Source organism: Larimichthys crocea, chromosome VII (genome assembly GCF_000972845.2).
Source record: "Larimichthys crocea isolate SSNF chromosome VII, L_crocea_2.0, whole genome shotgun sequence".
In the NCBI taxonomy this organism is placed as follows: Eukaryota; Metazoa; Chordata; class Actinopteri; family Sciaenidae; genus Larimichthys; species Larimichthys crocea.
This window is the reverse complement of record NC_040017.1, coordinates 1,198,188-1,212,769: the sequence shown is the minus strand read 5'-3', so window position 1 is coordinate 1,212,769 and position 14,582 is coordinate 1,198,188. Positions and strand designations below refer to the sequence as shown.

General features: G+C 42.2%; 1 protein-coding gene across 7 annotated transcripts in view; it reads left to right on the top strand.

Annotated features, from left to right (window-relative positions):
* Nucleotides 1-14,582, top strand: part of bcas3 (BCAS3 microtubule associated cell migration factor) — a 327,897-nt gene that overhangs the window by 29,727 nt on the left and 283,588 nt on the right. For 6 of the 7 annotated variants that reach the window (XM_027280625.1, XM_027280624.1, XM_027280626.1 and 3 more), the window contains exons 8-12: nucleotides 4,738-4,845; nucleotides 4,951-5,027; nucleotides 9,495-9,571; nucleotides 10,218-10,301; nucleotides 12,723-12,893. In XM_027280625.1, the coding sequence (XP_027136426.1) occupies nucleotides 4,738-4,845; nucleotides 4,951-5,027; nucleotides 9,495-9,571; nucleotides 10,218-10,301; nucleotides 12,723-12,893 (517 nt within the window). Of the gene's footprint in view, nucleotides 1-1,462; nucleotides 1,536-4,737; nucleotides 4,846-4,950; nucleotides 5,028-9,494; nucleotides 9,572-10,217; nucleotides 10,302-12,722; nucleotides 12,894-14,582 lie in introns of those variants that run through there. The other variant, XM_027280629.1, reaches the window with a different exon arrangement.

The window sequence follows — 14,582 nt, the reverse complement described above, 5'->3', positions numbered from 1 at the left end:
AGACAGTGTTCCACAGGATTGTGTGGTAACCAGATTATTGTAGCTGGAGACTAAAGGCTGTTTGAAGGATTAACAACATATTTTATGACAAGCCTTTTCAGTTATATTGCTTTGTTCTGAGGAGTGCATTTTTATCTATTCTACTGACATTTCATTTTACGTAATGGCCATCTTTCTGGAGACACTAAAGTCTGTATTAGTCTTGACTACTAAACAAAGAGAAGCTACCTTAACACTGCAGTAAGAGCTGCTGAACTGGGTACAAGGACAACAGACATTTATAATTTTAATAATTACATTTACATTTAAAAATGTATAATTTATAATTTTATAAACTTGCTCTGTACAAACTTGTTACTTGCTCAACATTTACAATACTATTACGTTCCTAAGCCCTCACCTGACTATAATATGACCTGGTTCTGGTCAAGGATTTTACCAAGAAGCACTCTCTTATAATCCTTAACTAGTTGTAGCTCAAAGTCTTCCAACTCTAGATCTTTGTTCGCCAAAACATACAGCACAACTTCCACAAGCTCCAGTCTGTGGACACTTACACTATTTGGCACTTGCCGTCATATTGAAAGAAAGGCTTAATACTCGTACAGCATGGCAACACTGCACAAATATGCATAGACCTCGTCAAAAACCCATGGAAATAAGGGTGGAAGAGGTGAGGGGTGAAAGGAAGGGGAAAGAAAAAGCTGGAAAGACAGGCTGGTTACTCTATCAACAGTGCCATTAAGAGCTTTCCCATTGGAATACTTAGGCTGAGTTCAGACTGACAAAGGCAATGTGTCAAAAATGCAACCTCCATGCTCTTTTAAGTTAGTCTGCTGCAGTGGTGCAGTTGGGTGGTGGGTGTTTTTGCAGTGGCATTGCCCTCATAGAGGACACAAAACACGATAAATTGTACAAATGGGGATCAGGGCCAGAAAGTCTCTTCTTCAAGACATTCATGGTGTTACTGTCACTACCAACAGAAGAAGAGTTGTCCGATAATAACTATCCAGATTTATTAATCCAACCTTGAATGAGTATAAATTACTGTCTGGTGTCTTGGCATACCCGATATGCTAACATGCTAAACTGATGGTGAATGTGGTGAACATTATACCTGCTAAACAACAGCATTTTAGCGGTGTTAGTCAAATATTAGCATATTGGAACAAACCACACAGCCTCACAGCTCTGCTAGCACGTCTGTAGACTCTTAGTCTTAGTCCTTGACGTATGAAATTCCTTTACCTTTTTCAGTCTTACGACAAAACCTTACTGGCAGTGGCTTATTGATGCTGACAGTTCTGAGAAGATTTTGACATTTTTGTAGACAGTTTAAGATGTCTTTGCTGCTTTGTTGTACTCTGATTCTAAAATAGCAACATTTCTCTCCACTGTTTCCCTTTGCTACTTCATCCTGTGTGTGCATGTGTCCGAGGCTTGAATAGGAGAAGCAGATATCTTTCCACCATAAAGAAGAAAAGAAGCAACAGTAATGATTGGGAAGGCAGACAGACCTTGACACAGTAGAATCGGTCAGTGGAACATGGTGTGCTGCAGGAATATTCAACATGGCTGAGGTTATTTGTGTCTTGTAATGGATGAAAGTCTTACCATTATGAGCTCGTCATTTGAATAATGTCCAGATTTCCCTCTGTGATTTGGCAATATCTCTGCACTGTTTAAACTTGTTATATTCTAATCGTATCTTGCACTGGCTCTAGTCTGCAGGAAGGGGGTTTCCTCATTGATTTAAGCCCTCAAATCAGCTGAACCTTCCTAAACTAGCCCTCCACAATTTAATTACAGTCAATAGGTGTTCTTCTGGTCCAAGAACGCCTAACGCTAGCATGCAGGTGTTTTTTATTCTTTTCCATTGTGTTTACAGACACAATTTAGTCTACTTTGACCTTTCCAAGATCTGGCCAACACCTCCCATACGCCCAAAAACTGCCCATGCTGAGACTGATGAAGCATGTAACTGCACTCAATGTGCACAAGCAGACTAAATAGACTGTTGAAAGCACTTAGCCCTATGGCTCAAGAAACAAAACTAACACCACATTTCAGCCCAGCATCCTCAGCCAATGCGGCACCACAGGCCTCGACAAGGGTGACAGAAAATAGAGGACTGGTAGAACCTTCACTTCTTCACTTGCAGAGAGGGGGAAGGGACACAGGGGACGGGTGGTGGTGAGGGTAGGGGTCTTGCTTGATTAAGATTTATGTCTAAATTTCCCTTTACCAGCAGCCATTGCCTGCTGTCTGATAGGCCCCCTCATGTAACCCTCTGCTGTGTTGATAGAAAGGCTTCTTGAAAATTTGGTGCATGATAGAGCATTTCCCCTTTTGCCCTTCAGTTTACTCCCTTTCATTATGTGGACCCTCAGAATGGCTAGTGGAACCTGGTGGAAACAAATACTATATGTATTCTCCAAGGAGAAACAGTTCACTAATTTCTCTCTCTGATTGTCTGGGATGTGCATAAGTTTACTTTTTTCATGGTCAAGTGCCGAGTATAATGACCATTTTCTAACTGTTTCATTTTTCAAAAGAGAAAGAAAATTATTGACAGGAATCGCGTGCGAGGACTGCACGTGTCCTGATGTTGCCTATTAGGAGATTCTCAAGTTGTCTAGCAGAGATTGGACTTGTTGCGCTAGTTTGGCTCGGTCTTAAATGTAATCTGACTGGACTATTGAAATATGTGGATGATTTTAAAAAAAAAATGTAGTGCAACAACTGTGTTCCACATAATTTGCCTGATGTATTTCCCCACATGGATACACTTTTGAGTGGCTTTAAACAACATCTTAACACTAAATTCACTTTTCTGAGTTGTGGTATATATACACCACAGGTATATACCGGTAATAGGCGGACCATGGTCCGGGTCCGAAACCACACTCAATCCTGTCTGCAACCCAGAGCAGGAAACAACATATCGTTGAGTTTTAGTGGAGATTACATTTGACCGGCGACTCTTTTCTGACAGTGATTCTAATCACTACTCATCCTACCTGTCTCTGATTGGCCAGTACTTGTTGCCTTTGTGGGTTGGAGTTGGTTGGGTTTAGGCATGAGGACTGAGATTGGTCAAGGTGAGGGCAAGAATGTCAACCAATCACAGGCAGGGTAGGATGGGCCTTCACTGAATAGAGTGGCAGTGACAGTGATGGAGAGAAAAATATAAAAGAGTGAGGAGACAAGAGAGAGAAAAATATAAAGGAGTGAGGAGACAAGAGAGAGAAAAATATAAAGGAGTGAGGAGACAAGAGAGAAAAATATAAAGGAGTGAGGAGACGAGAGAGAGAAAAATATAAAGGAGTGAGGAGACAAGAGAGAGAAAAATATAAAGGAGTGAGGAGATGAGAGAGGTCAGACTGTGCGTCAGTGTGTCATGGTGTGTGCTAAACGTTGCTTTGACTTTTCTTATTTATTTGATGTATTATTTATTATTGTGTGGAGCTCTCGGAGTCCAAAGTGTCACTGAAAATAAATACTGTTGCCATGACATTGAATTATAGCTTTCTTTGTTTGATTTGAGTTGTTGACCTCACACAGTGCAGATGTTGATACAATGACAATGCTGCTTCAATATATATCAAATATGTAACGTGTAATGTGTAACAAAATTATAATGCAACTTAAACATGATGATGATGCTGTGGACCTGAACATGAGGAAACTTTCTCTATCCGGACCTCCTGAAATCAGAATTGACTAGCCCTTGTTGTGGAGAAATTGCTGAAGTCAAAGGTCAATGGTGAGGTCAGGAAGGAAGAAAGTGTTCAGGAGCCTCTGATGTCTTATGCTGTATTATTTATTGACGCTTGATCAAGGAGAATTAGAGACACTCTCAAAGTTCATCAGAAGTGCCTGAGTCAGTCTCACATTCTGCCCAACTCATCCTGGTGGATAGACTTTAAACCCCAAGATAACACCAAAAATACTACACGCCCAGAATTAGTCAAAGAGAATGTCTTTACCCATGCAGCTGTTATTGTCAACATATTCTAGTCTGGAGACACAGATGTCTGTTTCGCAGATTGGAACGTCAACAGCAAGCTATCTATTATGTCTAGGAAGGCAGCAATAGGTCTCTTCGACCCTGGACACCACAGTGTTGAGATAGACTGGCACCTACTGTTCCCAACCAAAGCTACACACACGTGACCTTGTGTTACCTAAGGATAGAAAATTCCATAACACTCCTGGTTTATACAGTCACTTTATTCCACTATACATTGATTCTGGTCCCAGTCTATTGTGTTCTTTGCAATGGCAGATTTTTGGCAATGATAATCTGTTGGTGATGGGAGCTCTGTTTCATTCTTCCTGACAGCTAGCGATGGGAGAAAGTTGCTATTCATTGTATTGTATATACGTACGTTAATGCAGTTATATGCGGGTAAGAGGTGAGCTGTTGAACACATTTTTTTTATGTGTCTGGGGTGTCTAAGTTAAAACAGGGTGTTCTCTGGCTCTCTGAAAATAACAAATCTGGATGAAAGCAGTAGGCAGATGTGTGCTAACACTGGCAAACAGCATAGACATTTCTTGAACGTTGCTGAATATCTAAGCCAACTCGTCTGCTTTAGTTTTATGTGTCAGAAAATGTCTCTTTAAATAAGAAGTTATCATTCATCACTTCTGTATCCTGCATTAAATTTACATTTACATTACCTGAGGTCTGCATTAAGTAATCAGAGATTAACTATATGCATTTCTTTTCAGAACAAGCCCTCCCTACTGCTGTGCTGACCTGTATTCTCTGCGGACAGGGGAAATGGTCAAATCAATTCAGTTCAAGACTCCCATCTATGATCTCCACTGCAACAAACAGTATGTTTATACCAACTGATCTAACAAGAACTCAACAAACGTATTATATTATACACTGCATGTTTATTTACTTTCTATTAAAGTACTGTTTTCTCCCTCTTCAAGTATTCTTGCTGTGAGCCTGCAAGAGAAGATCGCAGCGTTTGACAGCTGCACCTTCACCAAGAAGTTCTTTGTTACAAGTAAGAAAGTTAAACACATTTTGTATTATACATTGAAATATTACAAATATTTGTTGAAATCTATGTTGGAGCTATGCTACTGGTTTCTTTTGTGTCCATAAACCTAGTGTCAGATTTAAATAGTATTTCTGATCTGCTGTTTAGTTCCTGACAGTAAATTAGCCTTGACATCCTGACATTTTGGATTAAACCCGTTTCATTGAAGTCGTTTACATCTCAATCCTGCCACTTTTTGCTCTGATGCAACAGAGTAGACTCTGTAGACTGGCAGCACCTATTGCTCCGCAAAAAGCAATTAAAATGTGTCTTTCTCTGGCTGTGGCTCAGGTGGTAGGGCAGGTCCCCCAGTCCAGTTGAAGTGTCCTTCGACAATATATTGAACTGTCGGTGTGTCAGTGTGTGTCTGCAAGCTTAGCATTATTGTGAGTGCTTTGGACAGGAAGTGCTGTCTTGCTGCTGATGAGCAGTTGGCACCTTGCACATGATGTGAAGTGTGCGCTGTAAGGGGTCAGTAGACCAGAACAGTGGTATATTCAATTCCATTCATCCTCGTTCTTGTTGATTATCAACAAATGAATAAAACACTGGCTTCTATGACTTCTAAGTTGTATGATGTGTTGTTTGCATGCAGGTCGGTTCAGGACTGTGACTGGTTTACATTGTAATCTGATTTGCCAAACAGCCAAACAAAAAATCTGATCCGAGCAATAAATCAGAATTGAGCATGAAGGCTTGCAGTGAGATTGCAGCCATGTAAATGTGAAATGTTGGCTCAAAGCCCAGTGCTCTGTAACGTTTTCTTTTCCAATGCATCAACACTAACATTGCCAAACATGATCAGTGACTCTGTCACACTGCTATCACACAAGCCAAATAAACACAAAGCAGAACATTGATTATAATGCAGCCAGCTACTAAGGCTGGTTCGCTTGTGCATTGTGACTAAACTGCTTTTATCAAAACATGATGTGAGGCCCTCCATTTGGAGCTCGACACAGGAAAACAGTTTACAGCACAGCTCCTGCATCCTCCCGGCTGTACCTGCCATGTCTGCTCAAGCAGGCTGTGAAAGAAAGGCCAGACTGTATTACATGGCCATCGTTGTCCACTTAAGTCATTGACTGGAGTAAACTGACCTTACTGGCTGGCTTTAATGTGTCTCCTCGTTGTCTGCCTGCCTTCCCTATCAGTGTCTGGGCCACAGGAAACCAAACATGCTCAATAGTTATTAATCGTCTCTGAATGCAGGGGCCTCCTCTTCATAACGTTGTTTGGTCTGTTTGGGCCGTTAAAGCAGTAAACAGAAGGTCCTGTAATGTGTGCAGCTCCGCTTCGGATGAGCCATTCTACTATTGTATGTCCGTTTCTTCTCCAGAGATGTGATGGTGGAAATGTCATGTTTTTATGAGCACTTAAGGCTCGCCCCATGTTTATGTTCTTGCTTTTGCATTCAAGTGCTATGCGCTGTGAGCAGGGGGTCATCTTGATTCCACATCCCTGTCTAGCATTTTCTGAGTGAAACGACTCACAGTGACCATGTCTGGTGCCTACTGAGGTTTTTTTGTACAGTCAAAGGGTCTGGTTGCTGCTATCAGGAAGACTGAGATGTCTGATCAAGTGTATGAGGGCCGTGTTGCAGCTTGTTGTAGGATTGTGTAATATTTTACTGCAGAGACTATTAGCAGAACATTAGATTACACAGCGCATTACTGTATCTGTTGTTTGACCATGCACAGAACACATTTTTGGATCATTGTACTGGCTTCGGCTGAGTTGAATGAGATACTGCATGAGTATTCGTAGAGTTTGGTGCTATAGTGTAACAATACCTTTGGTTCCACTGCTGGGGGTTCTACTGCAGGCAAGATCTAATTTCCACTTTGTGCTGTTGCTTTGTGTCTAGACTTAAAGAAGCACTGTGTATGATTTAGTGGCATCTAGTGGTGTAGTTAATGATTGCAACCCCATAGCCAAAGGAGAAAATACCTTGCCTGCGAAAAATGTAAGTTGCAGCCTCTGTGGCGTGGAAATAAAGCCAGTGCAGAAGAGCCAAAAACTGTAATGCTTCAAGCATCCGCTTGAGGCTGGCTACAAAACATTTCAACCTCCATAAGTCCACATGTTCAAATGTCCAACTTCACAGCAGAAATAAACATGTTTACAGCCTGGTACAAAAAACTGTTTTAGTCTCTATAGCTAATTTCCCCGTTCGTGACAACTGTACTGAGGGTGAATTTATATACAACTCAACGGTTCACGTTTGATTAAGGCTTAAAGTCATGCATTATTAACAGCTTTGATTGACAGGGAGGTGCCGTAATGGCAGGTGTCATTTGGTCCACCTCAGGTCCACTGATGATCTACATCTTTGCCGATTTTTAGATTAGCCAGAGACGGAAGAGACAGTACAGCCAGTGTAGGGCTACTTTTCAGTGTTTTTAGATATAAAAGGTTTATAAGGTAATAAAAAACTATCTGTCTATCTGTCTATCTGTCTGTCTGTCTGTCTGTCTGTCTGTCTGTCTAGTGATGATTGACATATTCAATTTCTGCTATCTGACACACTGGACAAGTAACTTATGGGGGGCGTTCGTATTCTTCTTTTTCCACTGTAGCTTCCTGCTTTCACACAGGTGTACAGTATGTTGTGGTGTGACTAACTAACAACTGCGCAGGAAACTAGTTGCAATGTACAAAGTAATTTCAGTCTTGTCCCAGAGCTTGTTGTTTGATAAAGATGATCTTACAGATCCGTCATGTGTGTACTGTTTTGACTACTCACACTCAGAATACTCTGATGCCTGTTGATCACATTTGCTCGTGTTTCATTCACATTTTGTAGTCATTACTCTGCTCAGATCTGTTTACTTACTCTCTATTTATTGCAGATTTTCCATTAACTGTGCAAGCTTGTCTTGCTCTGTCTGGTCTGTCTACAGTGACACACGGCTGTTTTTCATGTTGATCACCGAGTGCATCTTGGCTGAAAATGGCCTATTGAGAAATGCTGTTGGCTTGGTGGTGCTAGGCCTGTGCAGCCTGATTTAGAGCTTACTGTTTCAGACTACGACAGTTACTGTTATAGGTAGAGACAATCAGCATCAGTAACAGTAGAAGACTTATTTTGTTTTGAACTTTGGTAAACTTTTTTTGAAAAATGGGAAGTTAAAATATGGAGAGCAGGGTATGTGGATATGCTATTACCACGCTTACCAAGGTCTTTCTGGGTTCAGCCTTCAGAAGCCTGAACCCTGCTTTCTGTTCCTTTGATTCCATATCATGTCTGTTTCCTCTCCCTCCTCAGCCCCCTGCTCTCCACCCAGGATGTCAAACACATGTTATCTCACCGCCGAGGCTCCCTTCGGCCTTGGAGAGGCAACAAAAGGCTTCTCTGGCGTTACCAGCAGCCCTTGTGGCTTACCTCAACCCCTCTAACCCCCTTCCCCAACACAGCACACTAAATTACTGTCTCCACCTCATCTGCTCCCTGAGCACTAAATTATTGTCAGTAACCCATTTCCCCCCACACCTCCACACACTTACATTAGCTCAGCGTGTGTGCATGGGTGTGTGTTTGTGTGAGACAAGGCCCCATGTTCTCAAGCACAGCGGGTGTGATCATTATTGGATCAACATTTTGTTGGCCGTATGTTTACGCATACTGGAAACAGGCGACTGTCACTGTCTGTATCTGCTTGTATTTAAAGACATTTATGACAATATCAATCATCTCTGCAGCCTGTTTACCAGCACACGTTGGCCTGTTTTGGGTTGGTACTGTCTCGTAGCAGTGGCGACAGCAGCGATAATAGATGGCCCTGTAGCTGAGGGTCAGTTTTAGTGTTAGTCATAGCAATCCACGTTCTTCTTTTCAGATCCACATCTGTTCGAGTGGGAAGAGGAAAATATATTCTCATGAGGTCCAAGACGTTTATCTGTTTGTGAAGACACAGCTTTGTTTGTCATTTAGGATCACTGGTTTCTATTTATATTTCTGCTGACAGCACACCGTGTGTGTGTCTGTGTCTGTGTGTCTGTGTGTGTGTGTGTGTGTGTCTGTGTGTGTGTGTGTCTGTGTGTGTGTGTGTATCCCCACAGGGATTATTATGTTGGTCAATCAGCAGAGGAGTCATCCTCAATTTATTGGGTACCACAGTCTCCATTAGGTCATACTGTGCACACACACACACACAAACACACACACATACAATTGTACAGACACGTCACCCTCATTAGACTCCCATTTATCTTCCCAAACAAGAGACTCCCCACAAACACATTAATGGTTTAAGATAGTTACAGACACTCTTCAGGGAGGAGGCTTATGAAAATCCCTGCAGTGTGCCAGGTTTTTTATTTTTTTAGTGAGTTACCAACATGTGTATGAACCCTTCTTTCTGTTCTTTTAATTATTCTATTTATTGAATTGGTGCCTATGTCACTGTGATCTTCTTTGTGTCTTTTCAGGCTGCTACCCCTGTCCCGGCCCCAGCCTCAATCCAATAGCTCTGGGTAGCCGCTGGCTGGCCTACGCTGAGAACAAGGTAATCGACACACACACATACACACACACTCCATCCATTGTAGAAGTGGCTTATCAGAAAAGCGACATATTTACAATCCAAAAAATGCATTTTATCTATTTCCTGCCTCTTTAATCTGTCTGGATAAACAACTAATTCCAAGAAGAGTCCACAAGAGATGATAACATTTTGAAAATCAACAGATGCACAGGAGTTTTCTGTTCTCTTCTGTTTAATGGGATTGTTAAGTATTTACAACCCCCCCCCCCAAAAAAAACAGAATGTTCTCCTGTGGACTCCGCAATACATTTAATGTCCAAGTGTTTTGGTGCGGGCCCACTCAAGTAATTGTCAGATGGGGGCACTGTTTGTGTAAGTGCCTCAGGATTTCCAGAAATGATAAAAGCCATTTTTTGGAACAGTCAGAGTAATGCGGGGACAGAGCCATTCCAGTGATATTACATCTAAAATGAAATCAGTGCAGATTGGCTGTTTTGGTTGTTTAATGTTTCTTTGAAAGCAAAACCAATTTCCCCCAAAGAGTGAAGAGGGGCGGCTTTTAGATGTCTGAAATCTGACTTCATTTCCACACAGTTTTCTCTTCATACATCTTCTGGGCATTCACTATGTGTCTCGTATTCATCTGTAAATCTTTGTGTCCCTGCAGTTGATCAGATGTCACCAGTCCCGCGGTGGAGCTTGCGGTGACAATGCACAGTCCTATACAGCTACAGTGATCAACGCAGCCAAAGTAAGTGTCGGTACATACACACATTTTGTTTGTTTGTGGAGTGTTGGAAGTCAGCTGCATTTGTGAATGGGGAGTGGGTCTCTCACCTCTGGGAAGGTGTTGAACCTTTGTGTATGAAACCTCACCGGGTCCAGGTGTGGCCCACAAAGTTGGTGATAACCCTGGTAGAGATCATATCCAACACTCTTTGTCCAGTGTTGCTATAAAGCTACTGCTACTGCTTTTTATTGAGTAAGCAAATACAAGCTTGGGAAAGGGATGAGAGATTGAACAGGGATTGAATGCAGCACAGCCTTAAATGTGATAAAGATGCAAACCTTTAATACTGATTTGAAAAAAAAAAAATACAGATGAACATACAGTATTTTTTATTTTTTTTGAAACTCCATCCTCCATCACGTCTCCCCACAGAAAGAGTGACTCTAAACTAACTGGCTTTAATCTTAAGAAAGTGAAAATGAGTTCAGACTGTGGCTGTACTCTGTCTGAAGCTCCTTTGGTCTGTCTTTGCTCAGATAAAACAGCACATAATACAGTACTTCCAGCTCTGCCTACACCATCTGTAAATGTGCTGACATTGGATCCACCTGGCCCGCCCGGCTGACTACGGCTGAACTTATGAGACACTTCATCAACCTGCCTATCTGTTTTTTCCCACTGTAATCCGTTTCTCTCCAATGGTCTTGTTTCACTCATCTCCACAGGGGAGTGACTTTAAGATACCTCACTAACCGCCAACAAACCCCTTTGATACCAGGTGAAATCCATTCCTGGTCTGATTTAGCTGCTTGCCAACACATGCTAACTAGCTAGCTCCTCATATGGTTCTAGTCTGTCGCTCCATTCAGTCGCAAGGGCTAATTGATTTACAAAGAGCGAGTGTATCCCTTCCTCTTTACTTAATGAGTGCGAACAGCTAGTGTGAGAGACGTCTTTGCAGGCTAATAACTGTATACATCAAAAAGAGTACTGTGTCGCTAACAGGTTAGAGGCTTGGTAAGGGGTGGACACTGGCACGGGGTATTGATATGCAGACAGGCAGTCTGCTTGCCCGCCCTCTCCTCATTTAGGACCATATATCTCAATATAGATGACAAGGTATCTCCTTCTGGCTTGTGGCGCGACACGCTGGCTCTTAGTGCTGACGTCCAGAGACATGGAAACAAAAAAAAGGAGGGGAGGGTGGGGCTAGCATTAAAGTATAATGGCTTTTGTTTATAAGAAAGATTAAAGAGAAGAGTACAACAGCTCAGACCGATTGCACTCCCTGCTTCAAATTTGCCATCTTCCGGTAAATTTTTTGCATCACATCAACCCTGTTGCCTATCACTCCTGGGTGTAAAGACCTTTCACATAAATTCTGTTGTAATTTGTTTAGATGGTGACATCTGTGTGTGTGTGTGTGTGTGTGTGTGTGTGTGTGTGTGTGTATGTGTATGTGTATGTGTGTGTTCATGTGTTCTTGTCAGCCAGCAGACATAATCTGCCCACCCACCCCCTCCCACCGGCAGATCAATAACCCCTGTTTGGACTACCACTAAGAACTCCACAACTGCAGTGATTAGAAAACACATTAGTGTTGATCAATTAGGAGTCAAGCGCCTCACTTAATAATTGATGCCTCTTCTGGCATTTTACACACACACACACACACACACACACACACACACACACACACACACAAATGCAGGGATACACAGGCGGTAGACACTGTTAGTGTGCCTGGCCAAGTGGCAAAGACAGACAGTAGGTGATCCTCAGACCCAACAAACGCGAGGCGCCACGCTGTATTGACAGGGCCGCCTAGTCTGAATGCCTGATTAGGCTCTCCGGGGCCCCTTTGGCGCTTACACACACACACACACAGACACACAGTCACACGCATTGGACTCCATTAGGCAAAGACAGTGTAGTAGGTGAGATAGACTCCACTTAAGCAGCACTATCCATTTCCCTCAATCGAGCCACAGAGGTGTGTTTGAGCCAGACACCCTGGCTGGGCCTTAAGCGGACACAGAGGAGCCTCTCTCGCACACATGCACACACACACACACACACACACACACACACACACACACACACACACACACACACCACACAACACACAACACACAACACACAACACACACACACACACACGGGTGTCTCCTGCGGCTACAGTGCTACAAGTTATCAGCAGGCATCAAGTGAACATGGTGCAAGAGCACACACACACACACACACACACACACACACACACACACACAGACATGGTATTACATATACATCCATGCACTTGGCAGCTCTTCTTCTCATTCTTATTGCCTGCAAAGGCTTCGAACATAACATATAAAATATTTATGTTGGATATGTATGTCGATTGCACAAATCTATCATTAATCTTAATAAAAATCATCTCTTTTCTTTCTTTCTTTCTTCCAGACTTTAAAGACAGGCTTGACAATGGTGGGTAAAGTGGTCACCCAGTTGGCAGGTACCATACCAGCAGGCACTCCGGATGAGGAGAGTGCACCTCACAGCACGAGCCGCCGAAGCCCACACAACCCTGGCGTGGTCACCATCATTGACACGCACAGCGTTGGTGAAGGACAGGTCAGTAGAGTGTTTCTGCTTGTTCTTGGTATTGTTACTGATTTAACAAAGGTCAAATTGTACTTCACCATGTGTGGACATTAAGTCACCTCAGTATGGGGAGTCATTGAAAAGTTATAGAATCAAGGCAGCAGATCAGTTCATATAATGTTAGTATTAGACTCTGTACTGCAGTATACACACATTTAAAGACCTCAGACTTTTAGCTGTGCATTTGTACAATCTACACTGTGTGTTCATTTGTATAATATTTGATGATGGGTATTATTGGTTGGGTGTATGGATCAAATTAGGGCAAAACTCCTTACTTGGCAAAATAAATGTAAGCAGTGCAGACTTGTGCCTGTTGTAGTGAAATGAAAGTAATATACAGCACACATGGACATGTAAACACACTCGGTACTGTCAGATTTCTGTGAGTGTAAATGTGTTTCAACTCTTTTAATCCTGATTGTCGGAGCTTAGAGATGATTTTTTTTTTTTATTGGGTTCATGACCTTGTCCATGCTTTTTGTTTTAAAATCTGAAATGCTTTCAAACATCTGCTTTCACTACAGATGAGGACTTCATCCCAAAAGTCTAATAATTACTTTTGCACTTTTTCTCGGCCTGAATTGAATTGAATATGCCATGAGGATGAGCAGAGATGTAAAGCAGGATTTATAGAAACAGGAAAGTAAACAACCATTTTAAAAAAAGAGAAAAAAAGGTCTCTGTATTAAGGATCAAAGATATGCAGCCCTATTCAAGTATTAGATGAAGGTAAATAAATGTCAGTAATTTGATAAGTTACAGGAGTCCAAATGAGGTCTGTTCATTGTCATTAGAAAATAGGTCAAACTTGTCATGGGTTGGAGCAAAGTTACAGCATCTCCGCTACACTGATTCGTTTCATGTGCTGAGTTGTAGGTTCTGGTAAACCGGACAGCCTCCCTCCCTGCATCCCAACAAACCCTCAGACTAGAACCGGTCCATGATTGCTCAGTATTCCTCTTTTGGATCCTGCATGGTGGTTAACCAGAAGCTGTTACCAGGTGACCATCATTGTTTAACAGAGTGTCAGCTTTACCAGCTAGACCTCTAAATACCCCCCCTCCCAACTGGACCCTTTAAACACAGAATGCATACACATGCACCAGAGATGAAATTGGCTCTGATCTGTTCTTGGCTTTCTGCCTCTCTGGTCTTGTTGTGTGTGACCCAGGTAAACATAACTCTGGCCTCTGTGGCTTGGTGGGAAATGGGAAAATCTCCAAGGTTGGCTTTTTTTTTCTTTTTTCTCTCTGTGGTTGGACACGCTCAGACCCATTCACCTCACTCTGCACAACTGGCTGAAAGGTGTGACTTAGATTTGCTGCATATTTTAACAGCCAAGCTTTCAGCCACAGCCCTGTTTTAGCAGCCCTGGTAGGAGACACTCTGTAAACAGTCAGCTGTTGGTCTGTAACCTCACATGCAGCTCAAGGCTGAGCGAGTGCACCATATGTCAAATAAGGCCTTAACATTCAATTTAGCCGTTTTTATGGGGGATTTGGGAAGCAAGTGAGAAGTAAATGTTCAGCCATACATGTTTTTTTTTTCTTTCTCACTAGAACATTGCAAGTGGTTTGTTGAGGTGGATGATACAGTCTAAAATCTGAAACTGCAGCAACAAAAAAAATTATATATGTGTCTGTATGTATATATATA